Source organism: Gracilinanus agilis, chromosome 1 (genome assembly GCF_016433145.1).
Source record: "Gracilinanus agilis isolate LMUSP501 chromosome 1, AgileGrace, whole genome shotgun sequence".
Taxonomy (NCBI): domain Eukaryota; kingdom Metazoa; phylum Chordata; class Mammalia; order Didelphimorphia; family Didelphidae; genus Gracilinanus; species Gracilinanus agilis.
The window spans coordinates 190397090-190408207 of record NC_058130.1 but is presented as its reverse complement, the minus strand read 5'-3'; the positions used below and the strand labels follow the sequence as shown (position 1 = coordinate 190408207).

General features: G+C 38.1%; 1 protein-coding gene across 1 annotated transcript; it reads left to right on the top strand.

Moving 5' to 3' along the window:
• Positions 1-2400: 2400 nt before the first annotated feature.
• On the top strand, positions 2401-7823 carry TMEM252 (transmembrane protein 252). The gene is made up of 2 exons (XM_044657359.1): positions 2401-2685; positions 6338-7823. Exons 1-2 carry the CDS (start codon positions 2408-2410, stop codon positions 6609-6611), a joined length of 552 nt encoding a protein of 183 aa, XP_044513294.1. The 5' UTR covers positions 2401-2407; the 3' UTR covers positions 6612-7823.
• Positions 7824-11118: the final 3295 nt, after the last annotated feature.

The following is an 11118-nucleotide window of genomic DNA, read 5'->3' as shown; positions in this document are numbered from 1 at the left end:
AAAGAAAGAAAGAAAGAAAGAAAGAAAGAAAGAAAGAAAGAAAGAAAGAAAGAAAGAAAGAAAGAAAGAAAGAAAGAAAAGAAAGAAAGAAAGAAAGAAAGAGAGAGAGAGAAAGAAAGAAAGAAAGAGAGAGAGAGAGAGAAAGAGAGAAAGAGTAAAGTGAGCTGGAGTAGGAAATGTCAAACTATTCCAATAGACAAATAATTCTGGTCAAGACTTAGAAGGAATGGCTGGAAAGTTCTTATTCTCCTTTATGGGTTGAGCTTATTAAAAAAAAGTTACTGAGAACATTGTTAACCATTTAATAAAACATTTCTTCCTTTCTTTCTTTTCTTTTCCTAACAAGTAGATTCCAAAAAGGTTCTTTTTCTTTCTAAACAGATACATGGCCCTTCTCTAAGTCTTGCTACCTTTGATAATAAGGAATCCTTCTGCTAGGAATGTTTAGTTGATTATGCATAAACCAACATGTATTTACTGAGCCCCCTGAGACATACCTAGTAGCCAAGTAAACAGTAGATAAAACAGAAGATTTGGAAGGTGGAAGATATGAGTTAAAATCAAAGACACTTTGTAACTATGCGACATTGGGCAAGTCACTTAACCTATGTCTACCTTGGTTTTTTCTCCAACTATAAAATGAGGATGATAATAGTATCTACTTCTCAGGGTTGTGAAAATGAAATGAGATAATATTTGCAAAGTACTATGCAAATCTTAAAATACTATAAAAGGCTAGCTATTATTTTTAGACCCAGAGAGCACATAAATTTATACACAAACACATTTTGCTTGACCTTAAAAAGAACAGGAAGCTCCCAGTACTGTATGCTTAATTTTCATAATTGTATGGGCTCTGCTCTGCTATTTCCCCAGTCTCCAAGGTTCAGCCCCAGTAGCTCTACTATGGTTTTCCTCTCCTACTTGGCATTTTGAGAAATGGCATTACTAATTCTATAAAATTTAACTTTCTTGAGAGTAGGATCTATTTTAAGTTGGAGTTTATATCACCATTGTCCAACACATTTTTTTCTTCTTTGGACCAGACTTCTGATTTCATTAATGTAGTGATTTCTCAGTGAGGAACTCCCTGTACAAATGCAGATGGATATTTCTTCTGCAAATCATAGCCCAGGATGCCTGCAATACTGAGAGACTTTGTGACTTTCCACATATATGGCCAATATTTCAGAGGCAGGAACTCCCATGCTTTCCCTATTTAATTCTCTATCCACTATACTCAAATAGAAGCATATCCCTATAGGCCACATATTGACTTGAAAACCATATCAAACATTATCTATGTTGTATTGCAATTTTTATTTATTTTGACAAATATTCTTCTATTTTATATATATATGCATATATATATACATATATATTTTTAACCCTTACCTTCCATATTAGGATCAATACTGTGTATTGATTCCAAGGCAGAAGAGCAGTAAAGGCTAAGCAACTGGGATTAAGTGACTTGCCCAGGATCACATAGCTAGGAAGTATCTAAGATCATATTTGAACCCAGGAGCTCACATCTCCAGGCCTGGCTCTCTCTATCTGCTGTGGGATCTCTCTATCTGCTGTGCCACTTAGCTTCCCCACTTAATTATAGTTTTATCTGGTTTCAGCCCACATAAGAGTTTTGCTAGGGAGTTTATAGCCTATGTGACTTGGATACCTCTGTAGTATACTACCCTGCCTTTCTAGGTGTTTTTCATATAGCAGTAGTTTAATAAATGCTTTCTTGTTTGCTGAATGAATAAATGCTTTGAACTGGAATGTGGAAAGTGAGGCAGTTTGCCAAGAGAGTTTGTTTACTTAGAACCATTCTACTATCACAGATTTGGGAGGAAGGAAGAGAAATCCAGGAGGGAAGACAACAAATAATTGAAGCCATAGGGAATGAAGCTCTTCTTAGTTACAGAGGGAAAAGGACTGAGCTTTTGCCAAGCCATAAAGAACAGAGCTGGCAGAAGAGTGCTATCTCTTGAGCTTCTAATGGAGGTATTACACCCAGTGGGGATTAAGAACCCGTAATGAAGAACAACTCAGAGGAAGCAGTGCTCTTTCAACCACAGAACCGGGGAGCCTCCAGGCAAGTAACTGGAATCAGCTAAGTAGAAGGCCCCACTCAGAAGGGCAAAGGAGCTCCCTGGGTGCCTCTCCTTCCTACATTAAGTCAGGTTTGTGTTTATAGGTTAATTCCCCAAGGATATTACTGCTCCTTTCAATGGTTAATGAATAGCTAATAAGTGCCTGCTTCGTTTAATTGTCCAAAGGCCAGTTGGTTCCAGAGTGAATAAAGCCTTGAAATGTGCAAGGAGGAAGGGCTTGTCTTGGAAAGTCACCAGGAGGCAGGCAAGGAAGACAGTAGCAGGCAGGAGAGCTGAGCTTGAGAGGTGGAAGCATGCAGAGAGTGAGCCTCACTGCCCTTTGCTGCCTCACCCTCTTGTCTGGCTTCCTAATCATCTGTCTGGGGGCTTTCTTCATATCCATGGGCCCAGGCCCTAACTGCAGAGGGAAGCTGATCCTGGCCTATTGCCTTTTGCCTCTGGGGTTCCTGATTCTCTTGAGTGGAATTTTTTGGAGCACCTACCAGCAGGCAAACCAAAGCAAGGACATCTTCACTAGAGTGCTCAGACAGAACCTAAGGCATGGGGACCAGCAAATTCCCACTGTGGACAGGTATGTAGCTGGGATACCATAAGCACTGCTGGTGTCAGGAGGCTGGGACTGAGTTGCAACAAAGTCAGATAGTTAACCTAAAGTTATGGTGTAGGGAGAGGGAGCGAACCTTCATGGTGAGGAAGTCCATCTCTCAATGAAGTTGGTACTTTCTCTGCAATCTACAGTCTTAGAGAACTGCAAGAAGCTAAATAGTTCACCCAGAATTGAGTACCTGTGATGTACCTAGCAGCCAGGTGGAACAATAAGTAAAGCACAGGACTTGGAAGATATAAGTTCAAGTCTTGCCTCAGACATTTAGGAGCTATGTGAACCTGGGCAAATTGCTTAACCTATGTCTGTCTCAGTTACCTCAACTGTAAAATGATGATGATCATAGCACCTATTTCACAGCTAGTATGTCAGAGGTAAGGCTTGAACTCGTATCTTCTTGATTCCAAAGTCAGTCCTCTATTCACTATATGCCAAATTACTTTCAATTACAGCATTGGACACCCATAGGCTCTTCCAGGGACAAAATATTTCATTATCTAGGAGATTTACGTTAGACTTGGGGCACCATGGGCCCCTCAAATCAACAAAACTGCAATCTAGGAAAAGTTTATTTCAGAAAGGCCATTCCCCTAATTCTTAACATCCTCCCCCTTCAGCATTCTTTTTCTACTACTTCATCCTCCCAGGACACTTGAGTGCAAACTGATTTTATGTCTTAAGAAAAACTGACCTTTATATATCTTTAAGGTTTACAAAGTACTGCTCATGGGCCTCATATACTTCCTAGGAAAAATCACTTAACCCTCTCAGAGGTGTTAATCAGACAGCAAAACAAAAACAAAAATGAAGCACTGTTTAAAAACAAAAACAAAACACTTTTCATATGTTATCACATTTGAGTCTCACAATGACTGTAAGGTAAGTGAAAAGAATCAAGAGAGATTCATACATTAAGAGCTAGAAAAATCTAATCCAAACCCTTCTTTTCATGGAAGAAGAAGATAAGTTTAGGGCAGTTATATGACTTTCCCAAGGTCACACAAACAGGAAATATCAGAAATGATATGTGAGCATAGGTCTTCTGATCCCAGAGGCAGAGGGCTGTTTTTTTTTTCCTCTCAAAGACTTGTATGAAAAATTTGAAACTCGGTCTTCTTGATCCCAAGGCTTACACCATCTCCACTAACCCATGTTGTCTTCTACTTTCCAAGTTTGTCTGTAAACTCTAAAAGATGAATAGAGAAAAAAAAAATAATAATCCGAAGGCCTGAATCTCCACTGGTGATATTTCAGATACTTGATGTCTGGTTCAGGGGGTTGGGAGGAGTGCAGATATTTTTGAACTGGACATAGTATTCTAGGTATCCCCCAAATTACCTCACCTAGAGAACTTCTGTTTGTGCCCATAGACAAAGCTAGCCTTGTCCCCAGAAGAGGAGCCACAGGTCTTGTTCTTCATGGAAAAAAGTGTCCTAAGCATAGACATCTTGGCAAACTCAAGCAGGCTTAGCTATTCAGGCTGTGTTCCAATCGGACTCCTACTCTCCTCTCCATCAAGGGTAAGAGAGAGGAATGATTCTCAATGCTTTGCATAGGTGACACAAAACACTGAGTGGAAATGTCTGAGTTATTTCTGAGTGATGACTGAGAAGGATGCTGTACAGTAGACAGCTCCCTTAGCTAGCTGGCCTTGGTCCTGGTAACATTTGGAGGCAGGTTGTTGGTTACGGATGGTAGTTCCTGCTCTGTTGTGGTTACAAGGCCACAAACACTCACTGTAGGTGTTGTCATTGCTAGGTCTATAAATACAAAGCTGAGCAAAGCTCCCTCATCACTCTTACCTCAACTCCTCATTCATGACAGAGAAATAAAAATTTATCAGTGAGGAAAGTGGGAGGTAGAGGGACAGGATCAAAAACAGCCTCAAGAGATTTTTCTTGATCCCTAAAACTCATCATTTTTTTTACCAATATATGCACTTATATTCTATTTTTAATATTGTTTTGGGTGTATGTGTCTTATGTCCCTTTTTGGATGGTAAATACCTTAGCTGAGTTAGGGATTATCTTTTTTTTTTTTTTTTTGGCATCTCTTGTAAGACCTAATTTTGAATATGGTAGGTCTTTAATGAATGTCTGGTCAATGAATGAATGAAACATGTTCATTGTAGCAGGAAATGACCTTTTTTTGACAATGAAATATGAGTTACATCTGTCCTCCAGCCAAATATGAGTTGCTATTTACATAAAACTATTGAGAGACCTACTTTGAAAAAGACCTTGGGTTTGTTTTGTCTATATGATTTTGTAGAACCAAGTGATTGTGGTGATTACCAGAAGGATTGACCACTAGTTGATGAATTTCTTCAGTAATGGAAATCCATAAAATGGACAAAAATATAAGTTGGCTTTTAGTCCTGTGGAACTCCTTTCATCTCTGCTGAATCACACAAGTCTTGGGCCATGTGCAAAAATTAGTAATCTTAAAGTATGATCCTTGTCCAGAAAAATGACAAGTTAGCACACTTGTGGTTCAGAAGAACTAACCCTTATAACCAGAAAACTTCTAGTATATTAGAATTGTGGAAAAACAGATGAGAAGTCAGAAGAAGATTAATTTACAGAACCATCAAAGAATTTCAAATTAAAGATATAATGGGAAAATGGGAAGTGCCTAATACAGTGCAATTTTGCATCTTGCACTCAATATTTATTGATGGTGAAGGTCTAGATTAATTGGCTTCCTAGGTTAGAGCAAGGGTTGGCAAACTATATCCCATGGGCTAAATTTGGCCTCTAGGCCATAGTTTGCCAGTTCCTAGGTTAGAGTTTAGTTAATATCAGAGATTCATTGGAATGATGTTATAACCCTAGGTTCATTCTCTGAAAGGTCTCATTAGCTCAGGGCAGAAAACAATTGTTTCAGCTTGCTATAATGAAAAGAGCACTAAATTTGGAGTCAAGAGGACCTGGGTTCAAATTCCACCTATGATACAAACTAGTTGTATGACCATAGGAAAGACATTTAACTTCCCTAGACTTCAGCCTCCTTATCTGTAAAATTAGATGGTTATTCTGGATAGCTTCTGGGGGGTTTGTTTCAACACTAGATCTGTGGCTCTATGAACTGAGAAGTCAATCTTGATTGACATCCAAAAAGTATATATCACTGATGGAAAGTGGGAACCAACAAGAGAACATGACTGGGTCAGCAGCATTATCTCATAGTTAAAGCAAAATGTTTTACTGAGTGTAATGATGAAAGAGGACTTCTGTTTCAAAATGGATGTTTCCTTGGTTTCATTTTATACCATTCTTTGCTTTATTTCCTCCATGAATTTTTCTCTAGTATAAGCAATATGTGTCTTATTTCACATCATGACAAACAGGAAGTATGTATTATATGCTAATATATGTACAAACTATATCATATTGCCTGCCTTCTTGGGGAGAGGAGAGGGGTGGGAGGGAGAGAGAGAACATGGATTACAAAATGTCAGAGAAGAAATATTAAAAATTATATTAATGCTTAATCTGGAAAAAATTTTAAATAAAAGAACTCCACTATGAATATAAGACAGAGCTCAGTGTATTTGTTATCAATTGATGCAAACACTTTAAAAGCATTTTTATGTGTTTGTGTATCCTTTATTGAATAGGCCAGACTTTTATCCCCCATCTTATGAAGACAGCATCGATCCTGAAAAGCAACTCTCTCTGGAGCAGAAGGAGGCCTTCAACATCCCCCCACCCCTATATACTGAGAGCAGCCTAGAATTCATGGACAATATTGACGGTCACAGAGAAATCCCACCATCCTATGAAGTTTCAGTGAGAGGCATGTTGATGGCAGAAGTGGCTGCTATAGTAGCAAGAGGAGGAGGAGGAGGAGAGGCAACAGGAGAGCAAGGCCAAGAATGCCTCAGGCATTAAGAGCTCCCAGGCACTTGAGTACCAAGAGTCAGCTGCTAATAATAAAAATTGTCAAGAGACTTTGGAAGGAAAAATCTTGTCAGTTATCCCAAGTTAGAGTTAGTAGAGAAGATACCACATGTGACCACAGTGGTATTTGGAAGGACACGCCAGAGTATTCATGCAACCTCATGGCAATGGCAGAGTGGATGTTGTGGTGACGAAGTCAACACCGAATGTGGTCATTTGAGAGGCTGCCTGACAACTGAAAATGAAGGGACTAACCTTTAGCCTGTAAAAGAGATGACTGGGGAAAGAATGATCCCAAGTATTGCTTGCTTCTTGTGGCCAAGTCCACACCAAGCTTTACAAATAACTCCTTTCTAATTTTTCTCAGGAAAAATGGAAATGAGCCAGTAAAGACCACTATTGTGACTCCATTTCCTTTATTACCTATATATACATAAGGAAGAAAGAATACAGTAAATGCATCATTGTTGTTGTTTTTCTCCTTGGTTGAGGAATGTTTACCAGGCAAGCCCAATTCCACCAATTCTATGCCAGCAACAAGTCCTATTGGGCTATTTTGATCCATATCTTTTTAGGACTTGAGATGATCATAAAAAAGGTTAAAGGCATCAAAGGTATGTTTGGACATTCCTTCCCATGAAGGACAAATATATAACTAATGGAGAAGTAAGGAACCAAGCCTTTTGTTTCTGAATTTGTTGGCCCTATCAGAGACAGGAAGAAAATGCTCAATGACTTTTCACTGCTTTGTTGAATTCCCAAAGGAAGCAATTTCAAAAGATCTTGACAACTTCCTCTTTTCCTTTGCTAATAACTTTCCAAGGGATAGACAAATGGAACTTGTTGCCTTTACAAGATTGTCCCAACCTGGCCACAACCTTTTCAACCTTACTTTACATTCTTGCCTTTGTTTCATCCTAGTTAGTCTTTGTGCTGTTCCTCACACATGACTCGCCATCTACAATTTCTGTGTCTTTTTACTGGTTGTCCATGTCATCCCTGGTAGGCTCTCCCTCTTCCTTCTCCTTATCTCATGGAACCCCTAACTTACTTTATGGCTCAGCTGGAGCACCATTGTCAACACAAAGCCTTTTCTGAATCTCATTTCCCTCCAATTATGAGTGTCATTGTTCTCTAAACTGCCTTGTATTTATTTTATATGTCTGTGTGTGTGTATATATATATATATATATATCCTGTATATATACATTTATATGTACATGTTATATCTTTGTATAGAAGGTAAATAAACTCCTTGAGAATGGAGACTGCTTCATTTTTTCTTTTTTCTTTTTTTTTTTTTTGTATCCCTTGGCTTAGTATCTGACACATAGTAAGTGTTTAATAAATGCTGATTGGTTCATTGACTAACACTTGAGCAGTAGTTTTCTAATTTCCTTTTAAGTCAATATGAGAGGATTTCCCCCTCCCCCCATTTCTTCTGATTACTTAAAGCTGGGAACCTTAGGGTCTCTGCTGATTAGAGCCTCAGGACAAAAGTCATCTCTAAGAAATACAAACTTATTAACAAACACCTGAGAACTTTGAAAGTCTGTTATGGGGGAAAGTCAATGGGATAAAGGAAGAGGTCATTCCATGAGCTGTAATGGGAAGCATTAAGTCCATGGCAAATTGAGAGAAAGGAACCTAAAACTAGTTTTATTTCCCCACTAATAATTAGAAATTGTCAAAGGGCAGCTGGGTGACTCAGTGGCTAGAGAGCCAGGCGCGGAGATGGGAAGGCCAAGGGTTTAAAACTGGCCTTGGATACTTACTAGCTGTGTGACCTTGGGAAAGTCACTTAACCCTAATTGACTAGCCCTTACTGCTCTTCTGCCTTGGAACTGTTACTCATTATTACTTCTAAGACAGCAGGTAAGGTTTTTAGAACAAAGAAAAAAAATGGATAGATAAGGTGTCCCAAAGTCTGCAGATTTAAGCTTTTTATTTTTTAAACCCTTTCCTTTTGCCTTAGAATCAATATTGGTTCCAAGGCAGAAGAGTGGTACTGGCTAGGCAATGGGGGTTAAATGACTTGCCCAGGGTCACACAGCTGGGAAGTGTCTGAAGCCAGATTTGAAAACAGGACATCCCATCTGTAGGCCTGACTCTCAATCCACTGAGCTATCCAGCTGCCCCCTAGACTTAAGCTTTAACTTTTAAAAATAAGCTTAGACTTCTGGGACACAATAAAATAAAATAAACTGCTTCTATAAAACATTTATCAATAACATTAAAGAGATAGCAAGCTAAGTATTTAACATAGTGACTAAAAGGTAAATAGGAAAAATTGGGAGATGCTCTCAAAACTGATTTCACTGTTAACTACTATGTGACTTTAAGAAGGCCACTTAATTACTTTAGGCATTCATTTCTTCAATGGATTTATAAAATTATTTATAAAGGAGATCCTCCAGATTGCCATTATAGACCTTTCTAGTGCCAGGTTTTTATGATTATAAATGAAGGTAGGAGAAGAGAACAAGATTGTATTGAGGGAATCCACCAAAGAAAAATTCTATCCAAAATTGTCCTGAGGCCAGTCCTGTTCCCTTTCTCTCCTCCATCTGGAAAATGAAGTCAAATAGAGAGAGAAACTCCATTTCTAGGTATGTTTTTCTCCATTCAAAGACCTGAAGGATGGTCAAATGCTGGGGTGTGGAGGGGAAAGAAGAAGGGGAGAATTATTTTGCTTAAAAACTTCTTTCATGTGCAAATAGACAGTTACAAGGTAAAATAGATACCGTAATTAGATTGTTGACCACCTAACTCAAAGCTACAGAAATGGGGGGCTTGATGTACAAAGAAGGCAGAGTGCCCTGTGATCCAGCCATACCACTGCTGGGTTTGTGGGTTTGTACCCCAAAGAAATAATAAGGAAAAAGACTTGTACAAAAATATTGATAGTTGCACTCTTTGTGGTGGCAAAAAAATTTGGAAAATGAGGGGGGGGGTTCTGTGATTGAGGAATGGCTGAACAAATTGTGGTATCTGGTGGTGATGGAATACTATTATGCTGAAAGGAATAGTGAACTGGAGGAATTCCATGTGAACTGGAAGAACCTTCAGGAACTGATGCAGAGTGAAAGGAGCAGAACCAGGAGAACATTGTACACAGAAATTGATACACTGTGGCACAATTGAATGTAATGAATTTCTCTTCTAGCAGTAATACAGTGATCTAGGACAATCCAGAGGAATTTATGAGAAAGAATGCTATCCTCATCCAGAGAAAAAAACTATGGGAGTAGAGACCCAGAAGATATATTCTTTATCTTGTATGATTGTATGTTTGATCACATGGTTCAATGGGTATATGATTGGGAATGTTGACTTTAAATGATCACTCTACTGTAAATATGAATAACATGGAAATAGGTTTTGAACAATGATACATGTAAAACCCAGCAGAATTGCTCATTGGCTCTGGAAGGGTGAGGAAGAAGGGGAGGGAAAGAACATGAATCATGTAACCATGGGAAAATATTCTAAAATAAGTAAATATACAAATTAATTAATTAATTAATTTTTATAAAAGAAAGAGAGAAGACAGACAGACAGAAAATGAGGTAATTTCCAAGTATTTTGGAGAAGATTAACCTAAGTGAGGTGTCTTTGAGATGGCTTGGAACAGTTAGAGAACAAAATGAGAGCAAAGGTTGGGAGATAAGTACAGAAAGAGGTAGAAAGTTACTAAGACTGAGAATCACCTATTTGCAATCTTGTCTAGGACCTTGGAATGGTTTAGAACATTGGAATCATCTCTGATGGATTAGTTATTGATGTCTAGCCTGCCATGTAAGTTTGGATCAGAGTAAAATACAAGTAGAAACACAACTCAATTAGACTATCCTTAGAATGAATATAAGAATCAGTGAAATGACAAATATGTATAATCATAAATCTAACTAAGGACACTAGGTGGCCCAGTAGATAGAGGACTAGACTTGGATTCAGGAAGACCTGAGTCCAAATCCAGCCTTAGACATATACTAACCATGTGATCCTTAGCAACCTCTGTCTGCTTCAGTTTTTTCAGCTGTAAAATGGGGAATTGCTACCTCCTAGGACTGATATAAGGATCAAATGAGATACTTGTAAACTGCTCAGTTCAGTGGCTGGGACACAGTAAGTACTTAAACATTTGTTTCCTTTCCATACAATTCTTGTTACATCTTTTATAGCAAAAATGTATCTTTGTCTATATATCTTTAAACTTCCTATCTATTCATCTAACTTAGAAATTCTTAATTTTGGGTTCATCAACTTGTTTTTTTAACAAATATTTTGATACTTGTATTTCAATAAAATTGAAATTACATTGTAACCCTCTGTAATATGTTTTATACATTTAAAATAATTATTCTAAGAAAGACTTTGTTGGACTGCCAGAGGGGTCTAGTACATACCCACAAAAAGGTTAAGAATTCTTGGTCAAACCATATCTTTTCTTTTTCTCATGTTCTCATTTTCCTAAGGTGGTTTACCTAAAAAATTT

Bases quoted from the DNA above. Each gene is read 5' to 3' on its own strand.
- TMEM252 (XM_044657359.1), top strand. From the start codon at position 2,408: ATGCAGAGAGTGAGCCTCACTGCCCTTTGCTGCCTCACCCTCTTGTCT. The intron at 2,686-6,337 runs GTATGTAGCTGG...TTTATTGAATAG, and splicing joins CAAATTCCCACTGTGGACAG to GCCAGACTTTTATCCCCCAT.